We start from the raw sequence: 24,459 nt of genomic DNA, 5'->3' as shown, positions 1-24,459 counted from the left end.
CTCTGTCTCTCTCTGTCCCAAAAATAAATAAAAAACGTTAATAATAAAAAAAAAATAAAAAAAAAAAAAAACCAAAGTGCAGTCACCCTACACTGCACACCCTGCCATTATGCTGACACGTGATAATCCCAAGGCCAGGACAGGGCTAGGAATTGAGGATGCATGAACTGAGAATGTCCCTTCCCTTCTCTGGGCTCACTGGTGCCACAGTGGATGGCCTGCGGGGAGGGGTTAAAAAGGTGATGGAGATTAAAGAGAACACTTGTGATGATGGAAATATTGAATCACTATATTGTACAGAAAAGTACTACAAAGTACTTTATAAAGTACCTTTAAAGTTTAAAGTAATATAATATAATATAATATAATACTGTGGGTTCACTCTAATGGAATGACAATAAAAATTATTTAAACACTAAAATCATAAAAATCAATAATAAAGAAAAATTTCTTTGAAAAACAAAGAATGGTGTTTCAAAACGAAATCAGTATCACAAGGGCAACATTACACCATAGCTTCATAGCTGAATTGCTCTATCAGGATAGATGTTGGCATATTTTCTCTCACGTAAGTTTGTTTTTCCCACACTTGTCCTACTACTTCTGGGAAAAAGCTGTGATCCAGTCAAGCCACAAACGTTGTAATAGAGCCGTGATCTGACTGTGAGAAGAAGAAATCGCCACCGGAAATTGCTAGAATTTGCTAAAATATTAATATTTATTACCGTGTTCTGGTCATTTTTATTCTTATATTGGTATGCTTTCATGGTGTGTGTGTCACTGTCTTGCAATTAGAAACAGAATAGTGTTCCCAAATGGGGGAGAACTAAGAAAATCCTGTGAAAGTATTTACAATATTAATATGCTGCAGATGGTCTAGGTACACTAACTCAGCATCTCTGGAGGCTGCCATGAGTCCATAAACTTAGAGTTTGAACACTCACTTGCATAAAAGAACGAATTAAGAAAGTTCCCTTGAAAGTTGTCAGGGGAAATGTTGAGGACACAGAAATCATAAAGACTCTGGCATTCAAAGTCTTCCATGAAAGGGTCTTCCCGCAGTCATCTGGAGTCATAGCCCCTACACAACACCTTCCTCATTGCTCCCATCACATCCTTGTTCCGCAAGGTATATATAACAGGGTTGACCATGGGGGTGACAATGGTGTAGAAGAGAGAAATGAACTTGCCCTGATCCTGGGAGTAGTTGTTGCTGGGCTGGAGGTAAATGTAGATGCCTGTGCCGTAGAACAGGGAGACCACAGTGAGGTGGGACCCACATGTCCCAAACGCTTTCCTCTGCCCTGAAGCTGACTTTATTGCTAAGACCACCCTGACAATCTGACCATAGGAGAATGTGATTAATGCCACAGGTATCAGGAGAATCATCACACTGACAGAGAAGAGCTCAGACTCATACACAGTGGTGTCAACACAAGCAAGCTTGAGCAGTGGGGGGATCTCACAAAAGAAGTGGTCTATTTTATTTCTCCCACAAAGTGGTACAAGGAAGATGAACACCGTGTGCAATGAGGAGTTGACAAAACCAATGAACCACGATGCAGAAGCCATCAGGGAACAGAGACGGGGGTGCATGATCACTGTGTAGTGCAGGGGCCTGCAGACGGCTGCGTAGCGGTCAAATGCCATCACCCCCAACAGAATGCATTCTGTGGATCCCAACCATAGAGACACGAAGAGCTGAGCTACACAGCCAGCAAAGGAGATAGACTTGTCTGCTCCCCTGAGATCAACCAGTAGCTGAGGAACAGTGCTGGTCGTATAACACAGGTCCAGAAAGCTTAGGTTGGAGAGGAAAAAGTACATGGGAGTCTGCAGGTGTGGGTCCAGGCGGGACAATGCAATGATGCTCATGTTTCCCAGCAGGGTGAGCAGATAGAAGATCAGAAGAACCACAAAGAGGACGCGCTCCAGCTGAGGCCGGTCAGAGAAACCCAGCAGGATAAAGCCAGTGAAAGAACTTCCATTTTTCGGGTCCATCTTTTCTTACTATGTTTTTCCTGTCAAGACCAAGCATTTAATAATTTATACAATAAATCTCAAAAAAAAAAACACCAATAACAGTTGGTGATTGGTGGATTATTCATATGAAAAGACATAGCCATGGGATTTTATGAAAACTATTTGAATAAATGATGCACCCATGAAATTGCCATAGTTTTACGAATTTAGTTCCACATTGTCACAAAAAGTAAATCATTGGGTTTTTAGATTTAAAAAAATAAAATAATGGACCTGTTTTTGCCTCAGTCATAGGAAATACGGTCTTTCAGTCTGTGCTTGCTAACTGTAAAATGTACATACATCTCACTAAATGTAAATGGAGTGAATTCTCCAATGAAAAGACATAGGGTATTAGAATGGATAAGAAAACAAGTCCCATCAATATGCTGCTTACAAAGACTCATTTTACACCTAAGGACACCTACGAATTGAAAGGAAGGGGAGAGAGAATGATCTATCATGCCAATGGACGTCAAAAGAAAGCTGGAGTAGCCATACTTGTATCAGACAAACTAGATTTTAAAAGAAAGACTGTCACAAGGGATGAAAGAAGGGCATTATATCATAATTAGGGGGTCTATTCATTCCGGAGGCCTAACACTTGTAAATATTTATGTCCCCAACGTGAGACGCTCAAATATATGAATCACTTAATCACAAACGCAAAGAAACTCATTGATAATAATGCCATACTACTAGGGGACTTTAACACCGCAATTACAACCATGGACAGATCATCTAAGCATAACATCAACAAGGAAACAATGGCTTTGAATGACACACTGGACCAGATGGAGTTAACAGATACATTCAGAACATTTAATCCTAAAGCAGCAGAATATGCATTCTTCTCCAGTACACATGAATCATTCTCTAGAATGGATCACATACTGGGTCACATCAGCCCTCAACAAGCACAAAAATATCAAAATCATACCATACATATTTTCCACCTACAATGTTGTGAAACTTGAAACCAACCAGAAGGAAAAATTTTAAACACGATGAATACTTGGGTATTACAGAACATCCTACTGGGGCGCCTGGGTGGCTCAGTCGGTTAAGCGTCTGACTTCGGCCCAGTTCATGATCTCACATCCGTGGGTTCGAGCCCCACGTCGGGCTCTGTGCTGACAGTGCAGAGCCTGGAGCCTGTTTCAGATTCTGTGTCTCCCTCTCTCTCTCTGACCCTCCCGCATTCATGCTGTCTCTCTCTGTTTCAAAAATCAATAAACGTTAAAAATTTTTTTTAAATGAATAAAAAATAAAGAACATCCTACTAAAGAATGAAAGGGGTAACCAAGAATTTAAGGAGAAAATTAAAAAGTATATGGAAGTCAATGAAAATAAAAGCATGACTGTCCAAAACTCTGGGATGCAGCAAGGGTGGTCATAAAAGGGAGTATATAGCAATCTAGGCCTTCCTAAAGAAGGAAGAAAGGCCTCAAATATACAACCTAATCTTACACCTAAGGGAGTTGGAAGAAGAACAGAAAATAAAGCCCCAAACCACCAGAAGACAGGAAATAATAAAGATGAGGGCAGAAATCAATGATATCAAAATAAGAAAACCAGTAGAACAGATCAATGAGGCCAGGAACTTGCTTTGTGTAAGAATTAATGAAATCAATAAGCCCCTAGACAGACTGAGGAAAAGAAAAAGGAAAGGACTCAACTAAATCATGAATGAAAGAGGAGAGGTCACAGCCAACACAGCATAAATACAAACAACAGTAAGAGAATATGATGAGCAATTATACCCCAATAAAATGGGCAATCTGGAAGAAATGGACAAATTCCTAGAAACCTATCAACTACCAAAACTGAAACAGGAGGAAAGAGAAAATGTGAACACACTTATAATCTGTAAAACAATCCAATCAGTAATCAAAAATCTCCCCAAACAAGAGTCCAGGTCTGGATGGCTTTCCTGGGGAATCCTAGCAAACATTTAAGGAAGACGTAACACCTATTCCTTTGAAGCTGCTCCAAAAAATAGAAATGGAAGGAAAACTTCCAAACTCATTCTATGAAGTCAGCAATACCTTGATTCCAAAACCAGACAAAGGCCCCACGAAAAAGGGGAATTACAGACCAATTTCCCTAATGAACATGGATGCAAAAATTCTCAAAAAGATACTAGCAAACTGGATCCAACAATACATTAAAATAATTCTGTACCACAATCACGTGGGATTTTTACCTGGGGTGCAGGGCTGGTTCAATGTCCACAAATCAATCAGTGTGATACATACATTACTACAAGAAAGGATAAGAACCCTATGCTCCTCTCAATAGATGCAGAAAAAGCATTTGACAATGTAGAGCATCCTTTCTTGTAAAAACCCTGAAGAAAGTAAGGATAGAAGGAATAGACCTCAAGATCATAGAGGCCATATGCAAAAAACCCACAGTTAATATCATCTCCAATGGGGAAAAACTGAGGGCTTTCCCCCTCAGGTCAGGAACATGATGGGTATGTCCACTCTCTCCGCTCTTATTCAGATAGTATTGGAAGTCCTAGGCTCAGCAATCAGACAACAAAAAGAAATAAAGGGCATTCAAATAGGCAAGGAGGAAGTCAAGAGTTTACTCATCACAGATGACATGATAGTCTACATGGAAAACCCAACAGATTCCACCAAAAACCTGCTACAACTGATACATGAGTTCAGCAAAGTCACAGGATATAAAATCAATGTACGGAAATCGGTCGCATTTCTATACTCCAATAATGGAGCAGAAAGAGAAAAAAAGTAGATGCCATTTACAATTGCACCAAACCCTTACAATACGTAGGAATAATCCTAATCAAAGAGGTGAAAGATCTATATGCTGAAAACTGTAGGAAGCTTATGAACAAAATTGAAGAAGACACAAAGAAATGGAAAAACATTCTAGGATCCTGGATAGGAAGAACAAATATCGTGAAAATGTCAATACTACCCAACGCAATCTACGCATTTCTTGCAAACCCTACCAAAATAACACCAACATTCCTCACAGAGCAGGAACAAACAATTCTAAAATTGTATAGAACCACAAACACCCTGAATTGCCAAAGTCATGTTGAAAAAAAAAAACCAAAAGTGGAAGCATCACAATTCTGGACCTCTAGCTGTATTTCCAAACTGTATTCAACAAGACAGTATGGCACTGGCATGAATACAAACACATATATCCACGGAACAGAATAGAGAACCCAGAAAGAGGCCCACAAACCATTAGGTATGGCCACCTAATCTTTGACAAAGTGGGAAAGAAGATGCAATGGAATAAAGACAGTCTCTTCAGCAAATGGTGTTGGGAAAACTACACAGCGACATGCAGAAAAATGAAACTGGACCACTTTCTTACACCACACACAAAAATGAACTCTAAATGGATGAAAGACCTACACTTAAGACAGGAAGCCATCAAAATCCTCAAAGAGAAATCAGGCAAAACCTCTCTGATCTTGGCCACAGCAACTTCTTTCTGGACATGTCTCCAGAGGCAAGGGAAACCAAAGAAAAATGAACTATTGGGATCTCATCAAGACAGAAAGGTCCAGCACAGCAAAGGAAACAATCAGCAAAACTAAAAGGCAACTGATGGAATGGGAGAAGATATTTGCAAATGACAGATTAGATAAAGGGTTGGTATCCAAAATCTATAAAGAACATAGGAAACTCAACACTCCAAAATCAAATGTTACAGTGAAGAAACGGGCAGAAGACAGGAATAGATGCTTTTCCAAGGAAGACATCCATATGGCTCAGAGACACATGAAAAGATGCTCAACATCACATATCATCAGGGAAGTGCAAATCGAAACCACAACGAGATACATCTCACGACCGTGAGAATGGTTAAAATTCACAACTCAGGCAACAACAGATGTTGGCGAGGATGTGGAGGATGAGGAACTCTTTTGCACGGCTGGAGGAAATGCAAACTGTTTGCAGCCACTCTGGAAAACAATTGGAGATTCCTCAAAAAATTAAAAATAGAATTACCTTATGAGGGCATTTATCCAAATGCTCTCCAAAAGTGCCGATTCCAAGGGGCACATGCACCCCAATGTGGATAGCAGCACTATCGTCAATAGCCAAAGTGTAGAGAGAGCCCAAATGTCCACCAACTGATGAATGGATAAAGGAGATGTGGAGTATATATATATACAATGGAATATTACTGGGAGATCAACAAGAATGAAATCTTGCCATATGCAAGAACACGGATAGAAATAGAGGGCATTATGCTAAGCACAATAAGTCGGCCAAAGAAAAATACCATATGATTTCACTCATATGTGGAATGTAAGGAACACAACGGATGAGCATAGGGGAAGGGAAGGAAAACTAAGATAAAAACAGAGAGGGAGGCAAACCATAAATGACTTAAAATACAGAGAGCAAACTGAGGGTTGCCGGAATGGGAGGTGGGCAGGGGATGGCTAGACGGGTGATGGGCATAAAGGAGGGGACTTGTTGGGATGAGCACTGGGTGTTATAAGTAGGTAATGAGTCATGAAATTCTATTCGTGAAATCAAACTAGAAGACGTAGTGTTTAGAGGAAATGGGGATGAGGGAAAAGAGGTAGAGCCATCAGAAAGAGGAGCAGAGAGGGAGAGACGTTCTTAGAAATACGTACCTCGTGATTGCACACCACTGGATTTGCACACATCTTACGTGTTTTAAAACATAGTACAACAGAATCTCCAAAATGCATTCAGATATAAGGATTTATGACTTAGAATACACTTATTCGAAGAATTCAGTTACATTCAAAATCTCACTACTGGTTCTGCAAATAAACATTTCGGCAACATTGCCTCTGGAACTGAAGGATTGTATTTGTGAAAGCTACACCAGGTTTTTCTTCTTCTTCTTCTTCTTCTTCCTTGTTGTTGCTGTTGCTGCTATGGTAGTAAAACAAGTAAAAACTCAGTCAGAGACACGCTGAAAACACCACCGCTGAATTACAGTGCTTCCCTTTTGACCCACAGATGCTTAAAAGTACCAGTTTAATGGGGACATTTTGAATGCCCCTAAGACTTTTGAAGTCTAGCACAAAAGCATTCCTAATACAGTGGATTAAAACGGTATTTGAGACAGTCTCAATGTGCAACGACCTCTCACATTGGATGCCAGTTCCCTCACTTATTAGTGTCAAATAGCATTTTGTGAGATGTCACTTCAATTATGTTCTTTTTTGATAGTAATTAGTATACAGAATGGCATTTTTTTTGTTTTGTATATTCTGTTTATTTTTATTTTACCGAATAACATTTTCTCTCTCTATACAACCTGAATATCCCCTAACTCACACCTGGCCAGAAGAGGGAATAGAAACAATCCATGTTTCTATCTCATGAACACCCGTAAGAATAAAATAATGAGGGGCTCCTGGGTGGCTCAGTCAGTTAGGCGTCCAACTCTTGATTTGGGCTCAGGTCATGATCTCACAGTTTGTGAGTTTGAGCCCCATATTGGGTTCTGCACACAGTGCAGAGCCTGCTTGGGATTCTGTCTTCCTCTCTCTCTGCCCTTCCCCCAGTCACACACTCTCTCTCAAAAATAAATACATAAACATTACAAAAAGATACATACCTGAAAACAATATGTATATATATATATATAGAGAGAGAGAGAGAGAGAGAGAGAGACAGAGACAGACAGAGACAGAGAGACAGAGAGATACAGAGGCAGAGAAAGACAGAGACAGTGAGAGACAGAGAGAAAATGTTATTAGGTAAAATAAAAATAAACAAAATATACAAAACAAAAAAAATGTCATTGTATGTAGTAATTACCATCAAAAAGAACATAATTGAAATGACATCTCACAAAACACAATTTTACAATAACAAAGAGAACTGCCTCCACTGTGAGAGGGTAAATGCTTGACACACATAAGGTGACAGACTAGTAGTTTCCAATTACTAGATTAGGTCCATGCTGACATAGAACTCTCAAAGTTTTAGTGGAATACATATGTCCACACAACAAGATGCTAAGTATGCAAACTACACAGTTTAAAGACAAAAGATCGCAAGATGCTGTCTCTATTTAAGACATTTCAAATGTATAGCATTCACTGATATGTTTGACATACACACGCTGCCCTATCCGGTTCCTGAATGAATCCTGAAAATGTGTGGGCAAGATTTGCGCAGCCTCAGTGCTACGACTGAATCACTGTTGTTTTCTTGATGCTTCTGTCCCATGGGTCTGAGCTGACCTCAGACACATGAGAACAGGCCCCCAATGATGAGGAAGGATGAGCAAATGAGGGGATACAGCCATCACTGCATAGGAAATGACAGATGTGATGAACACTGACAGGGCTGTAGGGCAGGTTCTATGGAAGAAGACGATGAAGTAGGATTTCCAGGGCGTGTAGTTTATTCAGGGAATGCTCTCAGGATAAATGGGGTGAGGGAAGGAAAACAGCAGAGGATGTTGCTAAGCAAGGATGTGGTCTCCAGTGGAACAGAGCAGGAGCCTGATCCCATGAGATGCTGGACAGGACTCTCCAGTAGAAGCATCCATCTGTGATGGTAGAAATTCTCTGTCCTCACTGTCCAATATTATGCCCACTCTCCACCTGTCATACCTGAGCATTTAAATCATTCTAGCATAAACAATTTTATTTACGTTTTTAGTGGGAAAAACCTTTCCTTGTTCTTTTTGTTTAGACTAAGTTACAGAAAAGAGTACCTAGAGTGAATGTCCATACGCCATTGCCTAGAGAGAAGACTTATCAGCATTTTGTCACACTTGGCTTAATTTTTTGCCTCGTGTCCTCCCGCTTTTGTTTGTTGGAGTTCTTGAGTGCAAGTCCTAAAAACAAATTTGCATCCAAATACATTTCACTAGCAATCTGTAAACTATGGACATTTGCTGAATCATAATTTTATCACACCTGAAAAAATTAATAGGTCCCTGATATCACCTACCACCCTACTGCACTCACATTTCCTGTACTGAGCCAGGAATGTCTTTTTCAGTTGTTCAACAAGTCAGGCTCCAAAAAATGATCCCCACGTTGACTGTATCTATTTTTTTCAAAAATACAAAGATTTTCGATGGAAGAGAAAAAAACAAGGGGAAATGACCTCAATAACCAGTGGAAATAAGAGGCTCAGGTGTCAAGTTCTATTCAAAATAGGAAAAGATATGAAAGGTAACTTTGGAGCATAGGCACACACGTATATAATTTCATCTTCATGGAAATAAGTGTTACTACATTTTGCAAATTAGTTTCAGTCCACCATAGAAAATGAACAGAACCTGGGTCCTTCTGGTGAAGTCAGCGTAGCATCCCAGAGTTTAGACATGCACTCTTGTGAGCCTCTTTCATTAACGGTCTCGTGCTTTCCACCCAGTATTTGCTCTGAAAATGCTAGAACTCCTGGGACACAGTTAGGTCTCAGCAAATGTCAGCTATACTGGTACGAAAATGTTGACTACAAATAGATACGCCGTCATGCCCTAATCATTTTTACTACCTGGTGATTCCTCTTGTGTTTTCTAACACGGCGTCTGACTGCAATGCCTGTTATTAATAAGCCTTTCCAATTGTCTACAACGCTACAAGTGACATGCTAGAAAACACAGCGCAGAATAACAAAGAATTTAGGATGAGATGAACTCCGTTTCTAAGAAGGCAGGTGCGGTGAGGGCCGCCAGTGGCTGGCCACTTTCAGGGGAGGGAAAAAACACTCAAACCCTGATACGCTAAAGGCTTTCTCTGATGTCCCCCGCCTCCCTTTCAGTTGTGCCCTTCGGTAAAACTAAGGGCACAGCTTGCTGCTGTCTGCTACATAACCCGTACGAGGCAGGAACAGCACCGTATGTTAACAGCACGGCTCTGAACCAGCAGAGGCGAAGCTGAGCGGTTCTGTTTTGGTGAATCCCCTGCAAACTCCATCTGCGCTTTCGGGCCAATGGAATCTCCCTCACACCGAGCAACCCCCTGCGACACTCCTGGAGAGAAGCTCTGGTTTCTAGATAGTTGTTGAAACGAAACAAAGCCTTCTTGTGCGATGAAGGAAAAAACTCGGGACAGAGAAGGAGTTCGCTTTCCTGGCACATGAACACAGGAGCCTACCCACCTTGCATTCTTTAAAACAAACAATGAAGATGGCTCAGGGAGTTTTCACTCACAACCTGGACCTGTACACATTCTGAGAGGCTTCGAATCGGGTCCTTTGCAGAAATGAGGCTCAAGAGGTCTAGTAAAAGTGTGAGATTTCTGAGTCATGTTATGAAATGAGAGTTCACCCAGCTCACGGTCCAGGACAATGCCAATGTCTCTGGGTGTCACGTCTGACAGTCCCAGGCTGGCACTGGGACCCTCCTGCGTGCAGCACCACCAGACTGACCGAGACCTCCTGGCCTTCGTGGGAGGAGAGTCTGTGCCATCCCTGGGAGCCCGTTCAGACTTGTGTCCCACTTCTACCTCCCAAAGATGCCGTAATAGAACCATGGAAAACCCAGGACAAGAGTATTGGCTGCAAATATTTTTGGGAAAAGAAGGAACATTTTGTTTTCTCTCTGAAAGAAATCTCACCTGGTTCTTGTCCTCGGAGACAATCATCAGAGGGTGTGCTGTCTCAGGGTTCAGAGAGTGTCTACTCGAAATTTTTAGACACTTTTCTGCCAAGCAGGATTCAGGGGAGGAAACCTGCAGCCTCCTCCTCTTCATTCAAAACAGACGTCATTAGTGTTGAATGTGTGACAGCCGGTCCCATTCAGACAGCACATTGTCCTCTGCTACTTTCCTCAGCAGACCAGTGGATGTGCAGATGTCCTTTGAAAATGTTGGTAGGTTTGCACCGCATTTCCACTGAATATCCTTCTCTTCCTGGGCTAACCTCAGAAGAACTGCTTCTTGGCCACGTTCTAGAAGTTGCTTCCAGCCCTCAAATTCAGAGGGTAATTCCAGCCTTCCTTTGCACCTTCCTTCTTCGCTCTGAGGGTGTTTTGCTTTGAATGCTTATTAATCTCTGACATATCAGCCACCTGCTTTTCAGGGACCCGAGAGCCTTGGCCTGCCCCGGGGCCTCGCCAGCACGCACGCGGGTCACCTCCGGGTCTTCCTCATGGAGCAGGGTCAGAACCTGGTTGTGCTTCTCACACAGAGGTCTCTGCCCGCCCCTTCTCCTTGCTCCTGGTGGATGTGAAGGAGCTGGGCAGTGTCCGTCACCCTTCCCGGCTGACCCTGGACAGGGGTGACGGCAGAGGGGCGATGGGACATGTCGTGTAGGTGAGCCCAGGATGGCCGGCTGCAGCCGCCACACAGGCTGAGTGCACACGAGGGCTGCCGGGGTCCCGGCTCGTCCAGCACACGGGGCACTTGGCTTCTGCCTGGGGTCCTCCCGGGCTGGGCCCAGCAGGCTTCCTGCAGGAACCTGGGCTCCCCAGAGACAGGTGCATACACCCTCACATGTCAGTCCTCACCGTGCTGGCGCCTCCAAGCATCCTGGGAATCTTTGGGTCTTTGGATTGCAGCTGCGGGGAGGCGCCCTTCCTGGGCCCAGGCCATGGCTCAGCTGGACAGATGCTCCCGCCTGGATCAGTGGCCTCTGCCGATGCTCGCTTATCCTCGCAGGCAGCAGAAAGCTGGGTTTAGAGTTTATCTAATTTTGATGATTTTAAATTGACAAAGCTTCCTGTGGGCACTTTCTACTCTCTTGGACACCACTGCTTTGGAACATGAATTGCATCCGACTCAGGCCTGCTTTGTCATTGGCACCTTTTGTACATCCCACAGTCTGTCTCTGGCTGTGAGCTGCCCCCAGTGTGTTCCCCAGACCACCTGGCAATGTGGCTTCCTTTCAGATGATGGCAATTCTGTCACGAAGGGAATGGCTGTGAACCTTGGAGCCCACACTCGTTCCAACTAGGGTTTGGATTGGAGCCCCAGCAGGTAAAGAGCGTGTGGGCAGGTCACGAACAGTGTTCATACAAGAGTCCATTCATGATTGTGTGCAAGGACAGAAGGACGGGACCTAGTGTACTTTACACCACACCTCAGTGCAATCACACATGCACACACACAACACACATGCACATGCACACATACACACACATACAGATATACAAACATCATGTCATTTCCCTAATTCATCAATTAAGTAAACACTCAGGTTTCTTACTGCTTTTCTCGTCATCATATGCTATTTGTACTCACTTGAAGGATCATCATTTCTTATTAACAATAAATTCAAATAAAGGTGCACTCACACAATATTCATTACATGTGCCTTCCCCCTTGTAATTTTCAACACAGTATTTGTAAAATGCCATACCTATCTTATAGCTTTTGGTAACTCCCATGAGACTAAATGGGCAAGTAGTGTAAATACTGACACTGTGTTTTAAGCGTAGAGCACAAATAGAATCTAATTTCACAGATAATAAGGAACCAAAGGAGGGACTTGAAGCAGATATTCTAATATTTTTACACATATGCAGAGTCTACTGTTCTAATACTGAAGGGCATATTTTATTACCACTCAATATGAATATTTATTTTCCACTTGTGCATACAGAGGAATATGAATGTACAACAGAATGGATGTCTAGGAACGACCTGTTGACATCTATACTGACAAGTAAATTTAGTTCTTCTATCTGGTGAATATCCACAGTCTGTTATTGTAGACAATAAACCATATATGCAATCAATACAGATTTGTTTCTTTCAAGAACAATTCCAACTGGAAATGAACTAACTTGCCAATTCCTACAGCAACACAGAGACCAAGTTATATTTCACTCACCTTTATTCGCCTTCCCTGTGGATTCAAAGCTATTTCCCTACCTCATTCCAAGTTACTGCCTAAATACAGCTCTGGGGACAGGAACGCAGACATGTAGGATCAGTGCCTGCAGGAAACGCAAAGGTTGACTCGACCAGCACTGGGTCATCCATACGTTTTTCTTAAGCAAAAGGACACTTTCTCAGGATGACTTCACAGGTCCTCGTGTGACACCAGAGATCTGCACGTTGGCTCTCAGAGGTAGAAGATGAAGGCAGTCACAGACTCTAAGTATGGTTTCCTGAGAACGGTGACCTGCCTGTGTGTCTATGAGACCCTTTCAACCAGGCGAGAGGGAGCTATGACTCTGAGCTGTGGCTGGGCTGGCACACAGAACCAAGTCCCTTCCCCTGCTGACGTCTCTGGGGAACGGATGCCCCACGCTCTTAATTAGCCCTTGTCACTGAGCTGCCCAGACGTGGCAATCCTCAGGGACAATGACTATGGAGGACAATTCCAGACAGACCTAATCTGTCTCTTCTATTAGTTCATGTATCTCATAGAGGACAAGTAACTTCCTAGACCTCCCCAGCTACCGTAGCTCCCATCTGTGAATGACCTACATGTTTTATAGAACACTAAAGATTTTTTCCAAGTCTCAGGAAAATGGCAGCATAGGAGGACTATGGGCTCACCGCGCATCCTGCTGATCACTTAGATTCCACCTACACCTGCCTAAATAACCCAGAAAACCGCCAGAAGACTAGCAGAATGGAGTCTCTGGAGCCAAGTGCAGATGAGGCCCATGGAAGAGGGTAGGAAGGGTGGAGAGGCGGTGCGCGCTCCACGGACTGGAGGGAGAGAGCCGGGGCAGAGGGGCGGCCCGCCAGCCAAGCAGACCCCCGAGTCTGGGTGGCAAAAGCGGAGGGGCCAGAGGGAGTGTTTTCTGACAGCAAGCGGGACTTGACATCTGGAAGGTTATAAGCTAGCAGCTCTGCTTCAGAGAACGGGAGGGCTGGAGGCCAACGGGAGGGAGAGTTGCTGAGCCCCGGGACAACAGAGCTCAGTTTGGCAGGGAACAAAGGTGATTGCCAGCACCATCTCCCTCACCCATCCCCCAGCCAAAATCCCACAGGGAACCAGTTCCTGCCAGGGAACTTGCTTGCTCCACGCAAACACCCAACACTGTGCTTCTGCGAAGCCACCCCTCCGATGACGGGTCTGACTCTCTCCCCCTGCGATAGGGCCCCTCTGAAGTGGATCACCAAAGGAAAAGTGAGCTAAGCCTGCCCCTTCTGCCCCCTTGCACCTTCCTATCTACCCAAGCTAATATGCCATATAGCCAGCACCACAAGCTGGCAGTGTGCAAATAGCCCAGACGGGCCACGCCACCCCACAGTGAATCCTACCCCTAGGAGAGGGGAAGAGAAGGCACACGCCAGTCTGACTGTGGGGGGCTGGGGGCAGACATCAGGGCTGACTGCGGCCCTGCCCACCAACTCTAGTTATACACCACAGCACAGGGGAATTGCCCCACAGGTCCGCACCACTCCAGGGACTATCCAAAATGACCAAACAGAAGAATTCCCCTCAAAAGAATCTCAGGAAATTACAACAGCTAATGAACTGATCAAAAAGGATTTAAATAATATAACAGAAAGTGAATTTAGAATAATAGCCATAAAATTAATCACTGGGCTTGAAAACAGTATAGAGGACAGCAAAGAATCTATTGCTACAGAGACCAAGGGACTAAGGAATAGTCAGGAGGAGCTGAAAAACGCGTTAAACGAGATGCAAAATGAAATGGAAACGTCCACGGCTCTGATTGAAGAGGCAGAAGAGAGAATAGGTGAACTAGAAGATAAAATTATGGAAAAAGAGGAAGCTGAGAAAAAGAGAGATAAAAAAATCCAGAAGTATGAGGGGAAAATTAGAGAACTAAGTGATACACTAAAAAGAAATAATATACGCATAATTGGTATCCCAGAGGAGGAAGAGAGAGGGAAAGGTGCTGAAGGGGTACTGGAAGAAATAATAGCTGAGAACTTCCCTGAACTGGGGAAGGAAAAAGGCATTGAAATCCAAGAGGCACAGAGAACTCCCTTCAGATGTAACTTGAATCGATCTTCTGCACAACATATCATAGTGAAACTGGCAAAATACAAGGATAAAGAGAAAAATCTGAAGCAGCAAGGGATAAACGTGCCCTCACATATAAAGGGAGACCTATTAGACTCGTGACTGATCTCTCTTTTGAAACTTGGCAGGCCAGAAAGGATTGACACGAGATCTTCAATGTGTTGAACAGAAAACATATGCAGCTGAGAATCCTTTATCCAGCAAGTCTGTCATTTAGAATAGAAGGAGAGATAAAGGTCTTCCCAAACAAACAAAAACTGAAGGAATTCGTCACCACTAAACCATCCCTACAACAGATCCTAAGGGGGATTCTGTGAGACAAAGTACGAGAGACATCGCTACAAGCATAAAACATACAGACATCACAATGACTCTAAACCCATATCTTTCTATAATAACACTGAATGTAAATGCACTAAATGCACCAACCAAAAGACATAGGGTATCAGAATGGATAAAAAAACAAGACCCATCTATTTGCTTTCTACAAGAGACTCATTTTAGACCTGAGGACACATTCAGATTGAGAGTGAGGGGATGGAGAACTATTTATCATGCTACTGGAAGCCAAAAGAAAGCTGGAGTAGCCATACTTATATCAGACAAACTAGACTTAAATTAAAGGCTGTAACAAGAGATGAAGAAGGGCATTATATAATAATCATAGGGTCTATCCATCAAGAAGAGCTAACAATTATAAATGTCTATGAGCCGAATACAGGAGCCCCCAAATATATATAACAATTAATCACAAAATTAAGCAACCTTATTGATAAGAATGTGGTAATTGCAGGTGACTTAAACACTCCACTTACAGAAATGGATAGATCATCTAGACACATGGTCAATAAAGAAACAAGGGTCCTGAATGATACATTGGATCACATGGACTTGACAGATATATTTAGAACTCTGCATCCTAAAGCAACAGAATATACTTTCTTCTCGAGTGCACATGGAACATTCTCCAAGATAGATCACATACTGGGTCACAAAACAGCCCTTTATAAGTATACAAGAATTGAAATCATACCATGCATACTTTCAGACCACAATGCTATGAAGCTTGAAATCAACCACAGCAAAAAGTCTGGAAAACCTCCAAAAGCATGGAGGTTAAAGAACACCCTAGTAAAGAATGAATGGGTCAACCAGGCAATTAGAGAAGAAATTTAAAAATATATGGAAACAAACGAAAATGAAACTACAACAATCCAAACGCTTTGGGAGGCAGCGAAGGCAGTCCTGAGAGGAAAAGACAATGCAATCCAGGCCTATCTCAAGAAACAAAAAAAATCCCAAATACAAAATCCAATGGCACACCTAAAGGAAATAGAAGCAGAACAGCAAAACAGCCAAAACCCAGCAGAAGAAGAGAAATAATAAAGATCAGAGCAGAAATAAACAATATAGAATCTAAAAAAAAACTGTAGAGCAGATCAATGAAACCAAGAGTTGGTTTTTTGAAAAAATAGACAAAATTGATAAACCTCTAACCAGGCTTCTCAAAAAGAAAATGGAGATGACCCAAATAGATAAAATCATGAATGAAAATGGAATTATTACAACCAATCACTCAGAGATACAAGCAATTATCAGGGAATACTATGAAAAATTATATGCCAACAAAATGGACAACCTGGAAGAAATGGACAAATTCCTAAACACCCACACACTTCCAAAACTCAATCAGGAGGAAATAGAAAGCTTGAACAGACCCATAACCAGCGAAGAAATTGAATCAGTCATCAAAAATCTCCCAACAAATAAGAGTCCAGGACCAGATGGCTTCCCAGGGGAGTTCTACCAGATGTTTAAAGCAGAGATAATACCTATCCTTCTCAAGCTATTCCAAGAAATAGAAAGGGAAGGAAAACTTTCAGACTCATTCTATGAAGCCAGTATTACTTTGATTCCAAAACCAGACAGAGACCCAGTAAAAAAAGAGAACTACAGGCCAATATCCCTGATGAATATGGATGCAAACATTCTCAATAAGATACTAGGAAATCAAATTCAACAGCTTATAAAAAGAATTATTCACCATGATCAAGTGGGATTCATTCCTGGGATGCAGGGCTGGTTCAACATTCGCAAATCAATCAATGTGATACATCACATTAATAAAAGAAAAGATAAGAACCATATGATCCTATCAATCGATGCAGAAAAGGCATTTGAAAAATTCAGCACCCTTTCTTAATAAAAACCCTTGAGAAAGTCGGGATAGAAGGAACATACTTAAAGATCATAAAAGCCATTTATGAAAAGCCCACAGCTAACATCATCCTCAATGGGGAAAAACTGAGAGCTTTTTCCCTGAGATCAGGAACACGACAGGGATGTCCACTCTCACCGCTGTTGTATAACATACTGTTGGAAGTGCTAGCATCAGCAATCAGACAACAAAAGGAAATCAAAGGCATCAAAATTGGCAAAGATGAAGTCAAGCTTTCACTTTTTGCAGATGACATGATACTATACATGGAAAATCCGATAGACTCCACCAAAAGTCTGCTAGAAGTGATACATGAATTCAGCAAAGTTGCAGGATACAAAATCAATGTACAGAAATCAGTTGCATTCTTATACACTAATACTGAAGCGACAGAAAGACAAATAAAGAAACTGATCCCACTCACAATTGCACCAAGAAACATAAAATACCTAGGAATAAATCTAACCAAAGATGTAAAAGACCTGTATGCTGAAAACTATAGAAAGCTTATGAAGGACATTGAAAAAGATATAAAGAAATGGAAAAACATTCTGTGCTCATGGATTGGAAGAATAAATATTGTCAAAATGTCAATACTACCCAAAGCTATCTACACATTCAATGTAATCCCAATTAAAATTGCACCAGCATTCTTCTTGAAACTAGAACAAGCAATCCTAAAATTCATATGGAACCACAAAAGGCCCGGAATAACCAAAGTAATTTTGAAGAAGAAGACCAAAGCAGGAGGCATCACAATCCCGGACTTTAGCCTCGACGACAAAGCTGTAATCACCAAGACAACATGGTATTGGCACAAAAACAGACACAAAAACCAATGGAATAGAATAGAAACCCCAGAACTAGACCCACAAACGTATGGCCAACTAATCTTTGGCAAAGCAGGAAAGAACATCTAATGGAAAAAAGACAGTGTCTTTAACAAAGGGTTCTGGGAGAACTGGACAGCAACATGCAGAAGGTTGAAACTAGACCACATTCTCACACCATTCACAAAAATAAACTCAAAATGGATAAAGGACCGGAATGTGAGACAGGAAACCATCAAAACACTAGAGAAGAAAGGAGGAAAAGACCTCTCTGACCTCAGCCTTAGCAATCTATTACTTGACACATCCCAAAGGCAAGGGAATTAAAAGAAAAAATGAAGTACTGACCTTATCAAGATAAAAAGCTTCTGCACAGCAAAGGAAACAACCAACAAAACTAAAAGGCAACCAACGGAAGGGGAAAAGATATTTGCAAATGACATATCGGACAAAGAGCTAGTATCCAAAATCTATAAAGAGCTCACCAAACTCCACACCCAAAACACAAATACCCCAGTGAAGAAATGCGCAGAAAACATGAATAGACACTTCTCTAAAGAAGACATCCGGATGGCCAACAGGCACATGAAAAGATGCTCAACGTCGCTCCTCATCAGGGAAATACAAATCAAAACCACACTCAGATATCACCTCATGTCAGTCAGAGTGGCAAAAATGAACAAATCAGGAGACTATAGATGCTGGAGAGGATGTGGAGAAACGGGAACCCTCTTGCACTGTTGGTGGGAATGCAAATTGGTGCAGCCACTCTGGAAAACAGTGTGGAGGTTCCTCAAAAAATTAAAAATAGACCTACCCTATGACCCAGCAATAGCACTGCTAGGAATTTACCCAAGGGATACAGGAGTACTGATGCATAGGGGCACTTGTACCCCAATGTTTATAGCAGCACTCCCAACAATAGCCAAATTATGGAAAGAGCCTAAATGTCCATCAACTGATGAATGGATAAAGAAATTGTGGTTTATATACACTATGGAGTACTACGTGGCAATGAGAAAGAATGAATTATGGCCCTTTGTAGCAACGTGGATGGAACTGGAGAGAGTGATGCCAAGTGAAATAAGCCTTACAGAGAAAGATAGGTACCATATGGTTTCACTCTTATGTGGATCCTGAGAAACTTAGCAGAAACTCATGGGGGAGGGGAAGAAAAAAAAAAGAGGTTAGATTGGGAGCGAGCCAAAGCATAAGAGACTCTTAAAAACTGAAAACAAACTGAGGGTTGATGGGGGGTGGGAGGGAGGGGAGGGTGAGTGATGGGTATTGAGGAGGGCACTTGTTGGCATGAGCACTGGGTGTTGTATGGAAACCAATTTGACAATAAACTTCATATATTGAAAAAAAAAGAATGGACAAAAAAAAGAAGAAGAATGAAATTTTCCATTTGGATGAACATGGTTGGTGCTAGAGTATATTATGCTACATGAAATACGTCAGTCAGAGAAATATGAATCCATATGATTTCACTCAATGGAGGAATTTAAGAAACAAAACAGATGAAAATATAGGAAGGAAAAAAGGAGAGGGAGGCAAACCATAAGTGACTCTTAACACTAGAGAACAAGCCTAGGGTTGATGGAGGAAGGTGGGTGGGGGATGGGCTAAATGGGTGATGGGTATCAAGGAGGGCACTTCTTATGATGAGCAGGGGGTGTTATATGGAAGCAGTGACTCCTGAAAGCAAAATTACACTATCTGTAACTAACTAGAATTTAAATAAAAATTTGAAACAAATTCCCCAAACTGCCAAGGCCACCCCAACAAAGTAATACAAGCTAAAGGCATCCAACTTCCTGACTCTCACTATATTATACAGCTCTAGGAAGGAAATCAGTATGATACTGGCTAAAGGAATAGACCCATACACCAAAGGAACAGAATGAACAGCCCGCGAATAAACCCACCCATAGACAGACAACTAACATTTGACAAAGGTGTCAAGACTATTCATGGGGAAACATAGTCTCTTTTAAAAATGGTCATGAGAAACCTGGGCAACTACATGCAGAGAAATGACATTGGAGGCCCTATGTCGCACCACTCACAAAAACTCATTTGAGTGCTCACTTAGGCAGCAAACTATTAAAATTAGAACAATACAGAGAAGATTAGCATGGCCCCTGAGCAAGGATAACATGCAAAAGGTATCTGAAATGTGTTAAGATGTAAGCATAAGACCTGAAACTTTAAGACTAAAAGATGATATAAAGAAAACCACCCAACATTGGATACGTTGATAGTTACCAAATGACGGTGTTCTTTCATTATCCTAACTACAAACACAGCCCACCATTTGTGACCCAAATTTCAATCCAGAGCCTGAATATGATACCAAAAGCACTTAGCAACCACAACAACAAAATTAATAAGTGGGACTACATCATACTAAAAAGATTCTGTTCAGAAAAAAAAAATGAACAAAATAAAAAGTCAATCAATAGAATGGGAGAAAATATTTACAAATGTTCTACCTGATAACGTGTTACTATCCAAAACTCATCCAAATCAGTAACATAAATAAAAGGCAATTCCATCTTTAAAAAGGGAAGAGGGGGGGCACCTGGGTGGCTCAGTTGGTTAAGCGTCCGACTTCAGCTCAGGTCACGATCTCACGGTCTGTGAGTTTGAGCCCCGCGTCGGGCTCTGGGCTGATGGCTCAGAGCCTGGAGCCTGCTTCCAATTCTATGTCTCCCTCTCTCTCTGCCCCTCCCCCGTTCATGCTCTGTCTCTCTCTGTCTCAAAAATAAATAAACGTTTAAAAAAATATAAAAACGGAAGAGGAACTCAATGGACATTTTTCCAAAGACCTACAAATGGCATATAGACATAAAAGGTACTCTACATAAATAGTCATCAGGAAAGTGCAAAACAAACCACAATCAGATACCACCTCTTACCTCTTAAAATGCCTAGTATCAAAAAGAAAGAAAATGCCAAAGTTGATGAGGGAAACCATGTGCACTGTTGATGGGGATGTAACTTGATACACCCTGTATGAAAAGCAATATGAAGGTCCTGAAAAAATTACACACAGGACAACTGTGGTATCCACCAACGAACTTCTAGCTACATATCCCAAGGAAATGAAATCAGGGTATCAGAGAGTTGCAGGCACCCCTATATTCATTGCAGCATTATTCACAGAGCCAAATATGAAAACAACCTAAGTGTCCAAACAGAAAACTGGATAAAGAAGATGTGGCATACATTGCAAAAAGGGTTAGAATCCAACATAACTTATGAAACTCAATACCCAAAAAACAAATAATCAAGTGAAGAAATGGGCAGAAGGCATGAATACACACTTTTCCAAAGAACATCCAGATGGCTAACAGACAAGTGGAAAGTTGCTCAACATCACTCATCATCAGGGAAATACAAATCAAAACCACAATGAGATACCAACTCACACCTGTCAGAATGGATAAAATTAACAACTGAGGAAATCACAGACGTTGGTGAGGATGAAGAGAAAGGGGATCCCTTTTGTACTCTTGTTGGGAATGCAAACTGATGCAGTCACTCTGGAAAACAGTATGGAGGGTCCTCAAACAATTAAAACCAGAACTACACTTCGACCAGCATTTGTACTACTAGGTTTTTATCCAAAATATACAAAAACTCTGAAATTAAGGAGCACGTGCACCCCAATGTTTACAGCAGTGCTATCAACAATAGCCAAAGTATGGAAAGAGCCCAATGTCCATTGACTGATGAACGGATAAAGAAGAAACCGTGTATATATACAATGGAATACTACTCAGCAATGGAAAAGAATGAAATCTTGCCATTTGCAATCACATCACTGGAACCAGAGTGTGTTGAGCAAAGTGAAATAAGTCAGTCAGAGAAAGACAAATATATGATTTCACTCATATGTGGAACTTAAGATACACAGAGATGAACACAGGGGAAGGGAAGGAAAAATAAGATAAAGACAGAGAGGGAGGCAAAACATAAGAGATTCTTAAATACAGAGAACAACCTGAGGGTTGCTGGAAGACTGTTGGGGGAAGGCGATCAGCTGGATGGGTGATGGTCAGTAAGGAGGGCACTTGTGATGGTCACTGAGTGTTATATGTAAGTGATGAATTATTGGGTTCTACTCCTGAAATCAAAACTACACCAGATGTTAACTAATGTGAATTTAAATAATAAATTTAAAAAAGAAGATGTGGGGGGCGCCTGAGTGGCTCAGTCAGTTGAGCATCTGACTTCAGCTAGGGTCATGATCTCCCTGTCCGTGGGTTTGAGCCCCGTGTCAGGCTCTGTGCTGACAGCTTGGAGTCTGGAGCCTGCTTCGGATTCTGTGTCTCCCTCTCTGCACCTCCTCCACTCACACTCTGTCTCTCTCAGAAATAAATAAACAATTAAAAATAATAAAAAATAAAAAATAAGATGTGGCATACATATCTAAAGGATTATTATTCGGCCATGAGAAAGGAGAAAATCCTGTCTTTTACAACAACATGGATGGACCCTGTGGGCATTAGGCTAAGTGAAACAAGTCAGAAGAGAAAGACAAAGATTATGTGATCTCACATATTTGTGGAAACCAGAAAACGTGTATAGATACAGACAGTAGAATGGTGGTTACAAGGGGCTAAGGGATAGGAGAAGTGGGAGATGTTTGTTGGCAAAGAGTTCAAACGTCCAGTTTGAAGAGGAATAACTCCAGAGCATCTAATGTACAGCATGGTGATGATGGTTAATATTATTGTATTATCAACTTGAAGGTGGCCTAGAGAGTATATCTCAAATGTTCTCACCATGAAGAAGAGATGGTAATTATGTGACGTGATGGAGGTGTTAGCTAACACAATGGTGGCAATAATTTCATTACATATATATATTCACATTGGTACTCGTTGAGTTTGTCAAATGGCATACATCAATAATAATTTAGTAAATCCAAGAAAAATTAACACAAACAACTTGTAGCATTCATTTCTTAGTTAGTTAGTAAGTTAGTTAGTTAGTTAGTTAGTTAGTTAGTTAATTAGTTAGTGTATATTCAAGTTACTCAGCATACAGTGTAGTCTGGCTTCTGGAGTAAAACCCAATGATTCATCTCTTACATAGGACACCCAGTGTTCATCACAAGTACCCTCCTCAATGCCCATCATACATTCATACCATCCCCCCTTGCTCAAGCAACCTCCAGCAACCCTCAACTTGTTCTCTGTATTTAAGAGTCTCTTATGGTTTCCCCTCTCTGTGTTTTACCTTATTTTTCCTTCCCTTACCCTATGTTCATCTGTTGAGTGTCTCGACTTCCACATATAAGTGAAAACATATCTATCTTTCCCTCACTGACTTATCTCGCTTATCAAATATACTCTACCTCCCTCCAAGTTGTTTCAAATGGCAAGATTTCATTCTTTTCCATCACAAACTAAAATTCCATTGTGTATATACACCACTTCTTCCTTATCCATTCATCAGTCGATGGATTTTGGGGTCATTCCATAATGTGGCTATTGTTGATAGTACTGCTATCAACATTGTGGTGCACGTGCCCCTTGATATCAGCATTTTTGTGATTTTTTAATAAATTCCTAGTAGTGCGATTGCAGGTTGTAGGTTCGTTCTGTTTTTAATTGTTTGAGGAACCTCCATAGTGTTTTCCAGAGTGGCTCCACTAGTTTGCATTCCCACCAGCAGTGCAAAAGGGTTCTCCTTTCTCCACATCCTCACCAACATCTGTTGTTTCCGGAGATTTTCATTTTAGTCATTCTGAGAGGTGTGAGGTGGTATCCCAATGTGGTTTGGATTTCTATTTCCCTGATGATGAGGGATGTTGAGCATCTTTTCATGTGTCTGTTTACCATTTGGATGTCTTCTTTGGACAAGTGTCTGTTCATGACTTCTTCCCATTTCTTCTTCCCATTATTTGTGTTCTGGGTGTTAAGTTTGGTAAGTCCTCTATAGATTTTGGATACTAACTCTTTATCCAATATGTCATTTGCAAATATCTTCTCCCATTCTTTCAGATGCCTTTTAGTTTTGTTGATTGTTTCCTTTGCTGTACAGAAGCTTTTTATCTTGATGAAGTCCCAATAGTGCATTTTTGCTTTTATTGTCCTTGCCTCCAGACACATGTCAAGTATGAAATTGCTGCAGTCCAGGCCACAGAGGTTCTGCCTGTTTTCTACCGTAGGATTTTCATGGTTTCCTTTCTCACATTTAGGTCTTTCATCCAGTTTGAATTTATTTTTTTGTGTGGAGTAAGAACATGGTCCATTTTCCTTCTGCGTGTCACTGTCCAGTTCTCCCAGCACCATTTGCTAAAGACTGTCTTTTTCCCATCGGATACTCTTTCCTGCTTTGTCAAAGATCAGTTGTAAATACATTTGTGGGTCCAATTCTGGGTTCTCTATTCTATTCCATTGGTCTCTATGTCTGTTTTTGTGCCAATACCATACTGTCTTGATGATTACAGTTTTGTAATACAGCTTAAAGTCGG

At 41.5% G+C, this 24,459-nt stretch overlaps 1 protein-coding gene and 1 pseudogene across 1 annotated transcript; one reads left to right on the top strand and one right to left on the bottom strand.

Moving 5' to 3' along the window:
- Positions 1-1,062: 1,062 nt before the first annotated feature.
- On the bottom strand, positions 1,063-2,001 carry LOC102963321 (putative olfactory receptor 2B8). The gene has a single exon (XM_007093190.2). The coding sequence runs from the start codon at positions 1,999-2,001 to the stop codon at positions 1,063-1,065; it is 939 nt and encodes a 312-aa protein (XP_007093252.2).
- Positions 2,002-20,053: 18,052 nt separating this feature from the next.
- LOC122238905 lies at positions 20,054-20,152 on the top strand (annotated as a pseudogene).
- The last annotated feature ends 4,307 nt before the right edge of the window (positions 20,153-24,459 follow it).

This window comes from Panthera tigris, chromosome B2 (genome assembly GCF_018350195.1).
Source record: "Panthera tigris isolate Pti1 chromosome B2, P.tigris_Pti1_mat1.1, whole genome shotgun sequence".
Taxonomy (NCBI): domain Eukaryota; kingdom Metazoa; phylum Chordata; class Mammalia; order Carnivora; family Felidae; genus Panthera; species Panthera tigris.
Note: the sequence above shows the minus strand (reverse complement) of the source record. Positions and strands in the feature narration are given on the sequence as shown.

What these genes read in the sequence shown, in the direction of transcription:
- LOC102963321 (XM_007093190.2), bottom strand. Translation starts at nt 2,001, where the DNA reads ATGGACCCGAAAAATGGAAGTTCTTTCACTGGCTTTATCCTGCTGGGT.